This window comes from Porcisia hertigi, chromosome 6 (genome assembly GCF_017918235.1).
Source record: "Porcisia hertigi strain C119 chromosome 6, whole genome shotgun sequence".
Lineage (NCBI taxonomy): Eukaryota > Euglenozoa > Kinetoplastea > Trypanosomatida > Trypanosomatidae > Porcisia > Porcisia hertigi.
In genome coordinates, this window is record NC_090565.1 from 219,085 (window position 1) to 228,738 (window position 9,654).

Consider the following 9,654-nt stretch of genomic DNA (forward strand, 5'->3'; position numbering starts at 1 on the left):
TTCCATGGCTACTTTGGTTTGTCGGAAATGCGCCACACAATGCACAGTGCGTTTATTTTTCGTCTGGCCCACGCCATGTACACCCCTCGCTCCACAAATCCCTCTTTGGCTCCTTCTAACCCACCCTCTTTCTATCTTTGCCACTTGCTGAACTTAGTTCATCTCGCTGTTTCGCTATAGAGGCTTACAATTACACCTGCCATCACAGCAACAGGCCATCAAAACGGGCAAATGAGCAAGATGAAGCGTTGTCGTAGCGCCGCTCTTCCACCTGCAATTTTGCATTCTTTGTCAAAGCTGCAGGATGGCCTAAACGCGATGATTGACCCTTCCTGGCGTACTGTTCGCTCGCTGGACAATTGGGCTCTTGCTATCACGATGGAGTCAACTGAACTTCTGGATTCCTATCCGTGGAAGTGGTGGAAGAACCTCAACTCAACTCCTGATTTGGCTAACGTCAAGATTGAGCTTATCGACATCCTCCACTTCTCCCTTTCGGGCGCAATGCAGATGCGCTCCCTCCCGGCCAACAAGATCCCCCCTGTCTCTCTGAAGCCACTGAAAGAGACCGTGACACCGTTTCTGCCGGCAAAGGAGTGCACGAGTGATCCAAACGGTGTAATATTTTTCCCCCTCACGGATACACAGAACGCCATTCCGAGCTTCCGCAATGTCATTCAGCTCGCCAACGCTTATCGTTTCGATGTCATCACAGAGAGCATCATTTGCGCTGCTGAGGACCTGGGGCTCAACTTGGTGGCTTACTATGTGGCAAAGCACACCTTAAATTGCGTTCGTCAGCTGGGTGGCTACAAGGACGGCTCGTACGTGAAAGTGAACAACGGTGTTGAGGACAATGTTCTTCTGCACGATTGCATCAAGGATGTCACTCTCGAGGAGGTTCTCGACGAAGACAATTATGTCTCTGCGTGGAACAACATCATGAGCAAAGTTTACAAGGCTTTCCAGGTTAAGGAGGCTGACCGCAAGGACATGGAGGGCTGGTTGTTACTCGCGCAGGAGGACCAGCTAAAGAGTGCTGCATAGATTTTTTCTGACAGTGTGCACAAAAGTTTGACATTTTTATTACTGGACTACCAGGCTTCCCAAGCACCACGACCATAATCGTGTTTTTTAATACCGTTGTTGTGTCTGAGTATTCAGACAAAATCATCTCAAATACACCAGTTTTTTTTTCCACCCTCCTCTACCTTAGGACATCACCGATTTGAAATTGTTATACGCGTCCTCGAGGATCTTTGACTTGACATGGTCAACTAGTTTACAGGCATGGGTTCTAAAATACGCTTCCTCTCATCCCAGACTCACTCGTCTGAGAGCGATTTATGGCTGATGGAGAATATAGAAACCACCAAAAGTAATGATCGAGCCCATCACAGGAGTATCCCCTCCGGTGGAAGAAAAAAAGGGGTGTTTGGAGAGCCCCAAAGAGTCCGTCTCGTGCCTTAAAAAAAGCGTCAACTCCACTAAAGTCATTGGCACCTGGGAAAAAGTGTTTTCAAAAAAAGTACGATTGTATCGAGTCGATTATACCTCATCGATGTGATCAACTACGGTCACAATATTCTTCAGAGTCCACTATGCTAGCTTCCTTTTACTGGCTCCACTACTCTCCCTCCCTCTCACTACCTACATTCAAACGGATGGTTCCACTGATCTCACACCTTGTGTTTCGAAGGGCACATATGGGTTCGAGAATGTTGCGTAACCAGCGTAAAGATCTTGACAACCGGTTCACTCACTCTGTTCCCGCCAGACGCAGATCTGAGGGGAATGCCTTGAAGGCTCAGTAGCACTCCTTCCCTGAGATGCCTCGAGTGTGCGGGTGACGTTTTAGTACCGAGTGTCTGCTGGCGAGCAGAGTAGCTATCGCTTGGCTTTGAGAGGCCTCCTCAGTCTGCTCTTTTGTTCTCATTCCAGAGTCTGCTTGGACCACTCATATATCTGCATGTACACGTCTCTGAATGTGTGTGTGTATATGCATATATTCAGGAATAAGGGCACCTTCTAGGCTTAGAAACTTGGACCCCAATAATTGCTCGGTCGCGAGCAAAAAAAAAGGCACCTGAGGGCCACTTGCATGAGAGTCGAGGACTTTCGCTAACCTGAATATATCACCAGACTTTTTGCTTCCGTGACCGGGAAAGGGAAACGCTGCGTGTGCCCTGACCTCGTTTTATTTCCACTTGTCCGCTCGCCACCTCACGCCTCAATCCTACTTCCTCCTCCTCACTCTCTCTCTCTCTGCTTGCTTTATCAAATTATTTCTGCCCCCGCGTGTCTCAACTGATCCCCTCAAAAAAAAAAACGCGTCTTTTTTTTTTGAACTCCAACGCTATCTTTTTTCCCATTATTTGAAGATTCATTTTCATCATGCCCGCTGCTCAGAAGACAGTCAAGAAGGCTGCGGCCAAGGATGTGAAGGCGACGAAGGTCGTCAAGGTGACGACTCGCAAGTCGTATACCCGCCCCCAGTTCCGCCGTCCACACACCTACCGCAAGCCGGCGACCGTGAAGCCGAGCAATCGCGTGACTGTGGAGTCGAAGGACATCACGGCCTTCAACGTGATCCGCTACCCACTGACGACGGACAAGGCGATGAAGAAGATTGAGGAGAACAACACCTTGACCTTCATCGTTGATGCCCGCGCCAACAAGACTGAGATCAAGAAAGCGATGCGCAAGCTGTACCAGGTCAAGGCCGTGAAGGTAAACACCCTGATCCGCCCGGATGGCTTGAAGAAGGCGTACATCCGCCTGTCTGCGGCCCACGATGCTCTGGACACCGCCAACAAGATCGGTCTCGTCTAGGCAGAATTTGAATCATGCAACTGGTTTGGGTTTTTTTTCTTCATTTCATAAAGAACGAAACGTTAGATTTTTATTCAGATCCGTAGATCTTGACCGGAGCCACAAGGGCGTCATAGCGAATCGTGGCTCCTGCATGGCACTGAGGCGACCCCGCTGCACTGTGTGGGCGTCAAAATTGTGCTTCTTCGCGCATCCGTGATTCTGTAGCTTCCAAGAGTCTGCAAGCGAAAGGAGCTCGAAGGTAATGATTTTTGACTCCAACACTTGGGGCTCCTTTCAATGAGGTGTGCTATTCTAGTTGCTGAAAAAACTTCCCCCCTTTGCACTTTCATCTATTCCATCCTTGTCTTTGAGTGTTTGTTTTCGACTTTGGGTTTTGCAAACCTTTCCACTTCCTGCATTTTCTTTTTATTTTTCATTCATCTCTATCGATCTCCACCTTGACTGCTTTAAGGTTTCATTCGCAAGGGATCATGCCCGCTGCTCAGAAGACAGTCAAGAAGGCTGCGGCCAAGGATGTGAAGGCGACGAAGGTCGTCAAGGTGACGACTCGCAAGTCGTATACCCGCCCCCAGTTCCGCCGTCCACACACCTACCGCAAGCCGGCGACCGTGAAGCCGAGCAATCGCGTGACTGTGGAGTCGAAGGACATCACGGCCTTCAACGTGATCCGCTACCCGCTGACGACGGACAAGGCGATGAAGAAGATTGAGGAGAACAACACCTTGACCTTCATCGTTGATGCCCGCGCCAACAAGACTGAGATCAAGAAAGCGATGCGCAAGCTGTACCAGGTCAAGGCCGTGAAGGTGAACACCCTGATCCGCCCGGATGGCTTGAAGAAGGCGTACATCCGCCTGTCTGCGGCCCACGATGCTCTGGACACCGCCAACAAGATCGGTCTCGTCTAAGCGCGTTCGCTGGCACTCTTTCCCACAGGTACGATGTGAGTAAGGGGACGTCGGTGTGAGTGTGCGTGAGTGTGAGTGAGTGAGTCTGTGTCTTGGTGACTCTCCTTTCGGAATTCACATTTTGTCTTCGTATTTGAAGCCATTGCTAACTCTTTTTCTTCCCCCCATTCCTTTCTCATGCTTTCCTCAGTTCTGATGCATTCATAATGAAAAAAAAACACACACACCCTCACACACATACACACGCACCCAACGGCTCTGTAAAGCGCGAGATAATCAAAGCGCTTTGATCCGCCGCGAGCTGAGAGGCAGCTGAGCTTCCCCCACCCTCCCAAGCGCCAATAGCCATCGTCCTCATTTCCACTCCGTCATGTGTCTGTAAAGATACCCCTTTTTTCTCCACGTCTTCTCCACTGATGTGCATCCCACCTCACACCGTGGGCTGAGGAAAAGGAGGGAGGGAAGTGCTCTTGTTTCACACTGTTACTACGCACAGATTTTTCTAAAATGAAAAATGTGCACGGCAACAGATGTAGTGGGTGGTGTGATAGAGATGGGGGTGGCGTGGCGTGGCGTGGCGATAGTTTTAGTTCCAGAGTGTGGAGCAATGGAGTGAAACGCTTGCGACTCCTCCTCTCCTCCATGTGGGGTTGCATGCATGCTACATATGCGTCTCTCTTTTTTTTTCTCCCTCCTCCCTGTCCTTCATACCTCATCCCCACTCATGTGCTATGCATAATTTCTCTTGCTGTTGCTGTGTGGACTTGCCCCCTAGAAAGGGAGCAAGAGCAAGGTCTGTCACACGGTGGAGAGCCTTGCATCGTGGCAAGCCGTTTATACATACACACACACACACAAGCATACATATATATATATATATATATATATACATATACACTTCTCTCTTCTAGGAGGCGGCTTTGTCTGTTTCGTAATTGCTCTCTCTCTACACCCTTGCTTGCGTTTTTTTTTTGTGTGTGTGTGCAGCTCAAGTCAGTGTTTTTCCTGTGATTGGGCGGGACAGGGGGAGGGGGACTACAGGAGGCAGTTGGTGTTTCGATGGGGTGTCAGAGCACTTCTCCTCACCCCTGTGACGAATACATTACGTACGAAAAACCACACACACACACACACACACACACAATCCCAAGCCCTCCCCTCCCCTCCCCCTCCCTCTCACACACATACACACACACGCACAGTGAAGAGGGCAGTCGTTATCCATCGGAACGGATTTCACGATGGACTCATGTAGACGTGTTGTGCGCATCCACGGTAATCGAGGCACATCAGCCACGCGCGATGATGAGCTTACATCTTCTGTTGACCACTACGTGGTCTGCGAAGCTGTTGCCCTTTGTCCGTGTAGCGAGGGCCCCGCAGGGGGTGACGACCAGGCGGCTTCTGTCTCAAAGCTAAAGGCGCTCATCTCCAAGTACGCCCAGTTCCAGCGCAGCATCCTAAGTTGTGTCCTCGCCATGGGCAGCAGTGCTTGTGGTTCTGTGTCGATGTCCGTACCTTCAGTCTGCCAGACGTCCTCGCGTTCCCCCAGTGAGGGGCTCGCGTCGTTGAGTGGGGTCGACAAGGGACGCGTGAGACCGGCAGGGAGGACTAGCAGCAACACATTATCCGCATCCACCGGATTGACCGTACCGGTGCCTGATGTGGAGTCGTGCTGGGTGGCGACCTCTCCGTTTCCCCCAACAGCGGTTCTGGCGGCATTGTATGGCATGACCCCCCTACACGGAGTTTCATTGAGTCGCGGTGGTGGAGGCGCCCCCGATACCGGCGCCGATGGGAGCCCTCAGACTGCGGCAACTATGGATGCTACCCGCTTTGACGTCGGTGGCTCATCGGTGCCCTCCTTTGAGCTTCAATGGTCGCTGTGTCGATGCACACCAGACACCTTTGCGGCGCAGGGGCGGTGGCGGGTTACGTACCGGGACGCGTTTACTATGACAACAGTCGCTGCTTACATGGCCTCTGCCAATCCTGACGGCGGCAGTCGTCGGCAAGTTGCAGCCTCGCTCACGCCGCCGCCACCGCTGCCGTCGACAACGTCGTCGTCAACGTCTTCATACTCCCTTGCACAACAGCTGCGACGGGCTTTTGCTCTGCTCGGTTTAGACAGTGAAGGGTCATCACCGGAGGCCTCGGCGACTGTGCCGCAGGGCGCGTCGTTGTTGGATTGGCCAGAGGAATTCTTGTGGAGTTTGCTGGTCTCTCTCCTTTCCAGCCTTGCGCTTGTGCACAGTGCAGGCCTTCACTTTTTTGGTCAACTCACGGCAGCCGATGTGCTGTGTATCGCCTGCTCGCCAACGCTGCCGCGACAGCTCGAGCAGACGTGGGCTGATGTTGCCGCCGCGGCTGCCACCGCGGCCGGCAAAGGGATTTCGAGGAGGGAAGATGGCAACACCGGTTCCGGCGACAGCATTCGCGATGACCGTGTGCCAATGCACAGGGAGGCGGATGCCGTCTTCCGGCGTTTCTTTGCGACTGCTGTGCCAAGCGTGTTGCTGCCCCAAGCGACTGTTACTGCTACTACCCCGTGCCATCACATTTTTTTTGTTCTTCACCCATCGCTCGAGTTGCTGCAACAGCAGCACCAGCGTAATGGCGGTACGCATGTCCACCAACAAAACGTCTCGGGCTTCTCTGCCGCGCAGGAATCAAAACAGTCGACACCGGCGCAGCAGGCGCAGCACCAGGCAGCGGACCTGGCGAGCGTGGGTTGTTTGATGAGCCTCTTGGTGGAGCTGCGAGCGCGCTGGCGTCAGCGTCACCGTGGACCTGCGGACCTGACGACTGCAGAGCTAAGCTCAGAGCTAGCGTTTCTAGTTCGACGCTTGAGCGGTTGCGCTGGGACGAGCGCGGGACCCGCTGCATCTCCACAGGCCCCCACCGCTCTTCAGCTTCTACAACTCCAGGCGTTGCGTCTGCGCACCGAATCGTGGTACTACCACCGCCTAGCTGAGGAGGCGTGCGACCGCTTCTCTTTCCTTGCGCAGCAGCGTCTACGAAGCGCCGATGTCGCATCCTTGTCACCCCTTCCTCCAATGGTAACGCAGGTACGAGATGGCGAGACGGCGGAGCGTCAAAGCCGTGAGGCACACCTGGCGGACCGCGAGGCGCGGCTTGCGGAGCGAGAGGCGAAGTTGAACGTTATGCTGGAGCTTTACGCACTCACACATGAGCACTTGGACGCGCTCACGCTGCCACAGTTGCCCTCGGCTGAAGAGGGGCCAATCTCGGCAACTCTTCCATCAACGTTATCATCGGATGCAGCGGGGGCAGCGGCAGTAGTTGACCCGGCAGCTTCGGCGGCGCCCAACAGAAGCACACGCGGCACGCACAGCGCGGGAGCAGAGCAGCGACCAGCGTCGCAGGTGTTGCGCGAGGATTCGCTGGACCGCTTGCTCACTCAAACTCTGCTCCAACAGGAGCACCGGCGGGCAGACGTCGCGGCCACACTTCATTCGGGAGTGCCTGCCTCAGCCCGGGCTGTGCCGGCAAGCGCCAACCATAGTAGTGGCTCGTTGCCTCAAGCCTCCGCTATCGCCACACCCCGTGTTTCTGCAGGTGTTGCTGACGATGATGTTTTGTTCAGCGCGTTTCCGCTAGCGCGTCACACCACCGCAGATGACACGCTGCACTCTAACGTGGTCACCTCGTCGAAGGCGGCGGCGGGGCCATGGCCGGTGTTGTCTACACCCCTCCATATGGATGCCGACAACGCCCCTGGGGGCGGCCAGGCGACCACAGTTACAGCGATGGCAGCAGCCAATCATCCCCCCGGCAGCAAATCGCGCGTTACTGTGGTGGAGGTGGACCTGGATGCGACCGAGAGTGATGGCTGTGGCACCAGTGAGGTGCGCCAGACGTGTACAGATCCGACAGCAAAGCACCCTGCTCCGGCTGCAGGATTGAAAGAGCGCCCGACGTGGGCGTTGACGGCATCGACGGCATCGCCGTCCGCGCCATTCCCCTTCTTGGCGGCTGAGATGCTTTCACAGGAGGTGGCGCGTGGCTCGCCACCACCACAACGACCGCAACGTCAGGAGCGCCAACTGTTTTCTCCATCGCTGCATGTTTCTCCGTCTCATGATATGCAGACCCCCCTGCGCCCTCCTCCGTTGCCCAACATGGGGTATGTGGATGGCGCAGCCAGTGGTACAGCCGCTTTCCTTGGCGCAGGCATCAAGGGTGGCGATGGCCGTAGTCACAGCAAGTACAGTGCGCTGTTCCTGCTGCGCACGCCGCCGTCGGCCCGCCGCTCTGGCACCGGGTCGGGCATCGCTTCTGCTGCTGCAGGAATGGTGTCGACCAAGGCCATCCCATCCTCCTTCCACTCTCCATCATCGCACTCAGCCGATGGCTATCGTTCCTCCATCAAACCGTACAGCCTTGCCACTGTTGGTGGTCCAATTGGCGCGGCTGCGGCAACCTTGCCCCATAGCGGGAGGGAGCGCTCCCCCGTACAGGCGCCGCAACGGCGACGTCGATCAAGTTCTCGTGGTAGCACCGCCAATAAAAGCGGTGGCGTACACCCCACAGCCTTGGGTAGCCTCACACCACGCACAGAGAACCATCACCAACAGAAGAATGGCAACACTTCCTTGTGGGCGCATCAACAGCTGACCGCACTCGAGGAGATGCAGATGGAGTTGAGAGCCCATCAAACACCAACACCGCGTAGACGTACGGTAAGCGCAGCAGTGGCGGCCCCCAGTCGCAATCCTGACGTAGCGGCGTCTGTGCACACGCGGTCTCCGGAGACCCCGTCCCTGGCGCTGCGCGTTGCACCGCAGCAACACTCCTCCTCACTTCCCGCGTCCTTGGAGGTGACACCACCACGCATGATGGCGCCATCGTCCCATGGCGACGGCTCTGCAGGGATGTATCGGAGGGAGAGTGTTCCCATGTCCAGCACTGGCAGCCGCCACGGGGGCCGCCACGGCGATGACTGGAGCAGTTCTGCTGGCGTGGCTCGCGAATTCCTTGACATTGTCACCTCTGAGCGTCCTCGGGTGCTGTTGTCCTCTACACATTCGTATCACACCCCGCCGCCGACGTTGTCTCCGAACATCTGCCAGACCCCTGAATCATCGACGGCTGTTGCGGAAGAAGGTGGGGGCCTCGCCTATGCAAATATCGAATTCTCAGCAGCACGGGAAGGTGCCACCGGACAGCACACGCCGCCATCCATGCAACTCCCTATCACAACAACGCGGAGTGGTTGTGCGCCACCGGAACCGACATTCTCACTCTCGCCGCCGGCGCAGAAGAAAGCTATCGGCGACGCGACGGTCGCAGTCACCAAGGGAGGCATCCAAAGTAGTGGCCGTGCCTCAAACGTATTTCATTCGTCCGCCTCTTCAGCGCGCGCAAGATCGGCACGTGGCAGCGGCACAGTTGTGGACGTGTACCAGCGCAGTCCACCACCACCGCAGCGCGACACCTCGTCGTCTTATGCCACAGTCTCTACAGTGAGGGCGGCGGCGCCTGCTTTTGGTGCTTCTGCAGGAATATTCTCTCAGAGTGCGAGTGCGCGAGGCCCCCACCGCTCTAGCAATCGCATCAGCGGTGGGGGCTCTGGTAGATGTGCCGCCGGTGGTGGTGGTGGATCACTGCAGCGGTTCAGCGACGCCTCCTCGCTGCTGACATCTTCGTCAGCATCCTTTTCGCACGTCACTGACTCGCGTAGGAGCTCCACAACGGCGGTGGAGCTGATGCGAAGACTGCGTGCCAATGCAGCTGCTTGAAGGATGTGTGTATATGTGTGTGTCTTCTCTCTTTTTAGGTGGGTGTGCACTTTGTTTTTCTTTTTTTCGGGTGCACATGTCTACTGCACGTCTGTGTGTGTGTACGTGTGTGTGTGTATGTACGTGCGCACATGCATATTACGTGCTCA

At 55.3% G+C, this 9,654-nt stretch overlaps 4 protein-coding genes across 4 annotated transcripts; all 4 read left to right on the forward strand.

Annotated features, from left to right (window-relative positions):
• Positions 1–240: 240 nt before the first annotated feature.
• On the forward strand, positions 241–1,047 carry JKF63_07128 (uncharacterized protein; the record flags this gene model as incomplete). Its single annotated transcript, XM_067903069.1, has 1 exon — positions 241–1,047. The coding sequence occupies one exon, from the start codon at positions 241–243 to the stop codon at positions 1,045–1,047; it is 807 nt and encodes a 268-aa protein (XP_067759507.1).
• Positions 1,048–2,394: 1,347 nt separating this feature from the next.
• Positions 2,395–2,832, forward strand: JKF63_07129 (uncharacterized protein; the record flags this gene model as incomplete). The annotated part of the gene is made up of 1 exon (XM_067903070.1): positions 2,395–2,832. The coding sequence occupies one exon, from the start codon at positions 2,395–2,397 to the stop codon at positions 2,830–2,832; it is 438 nt and encodes a 145-aa protein (XP_067759508.1).
• A 473-nt stretch (positions 2,833–3,305) lies between these two features.
• Positions 3,306–3,743, forward strand: JKF63_07130 (uncharacterized protein; the record flags this gene model as incomplete). Its single annotated transcript, XM_067903071.1, has 1 exon — positions 3,306–3,743. One exon carries the CDS (start codon positions 3,306–3,308, stop codon positions 3,741–3,743), a length of 438 nt encoding a protein of 145 aa, XP_067759509.1.
• A 1,241-nt stretch (positions 3,744–4,984) lies between these two features.
• Positions 4,985–9,505, forward strand: JKF63_07131 (uncharacterized protein; the record flags this gene model as incomplete). Its single annotated transcript, XM_067903072.1, has 1 exon — positions 4,985–9,505. The coding sequence occupies one exon, from the start codon at positions 4,985–4,987 to the stop codon at positions 9,503–9,505; it is 4,521 nt and encodes a 1,506-aa protein (XP_067759510.1).
• Positions 9,506–9,654: the final 149 nt, after the last annotated feature.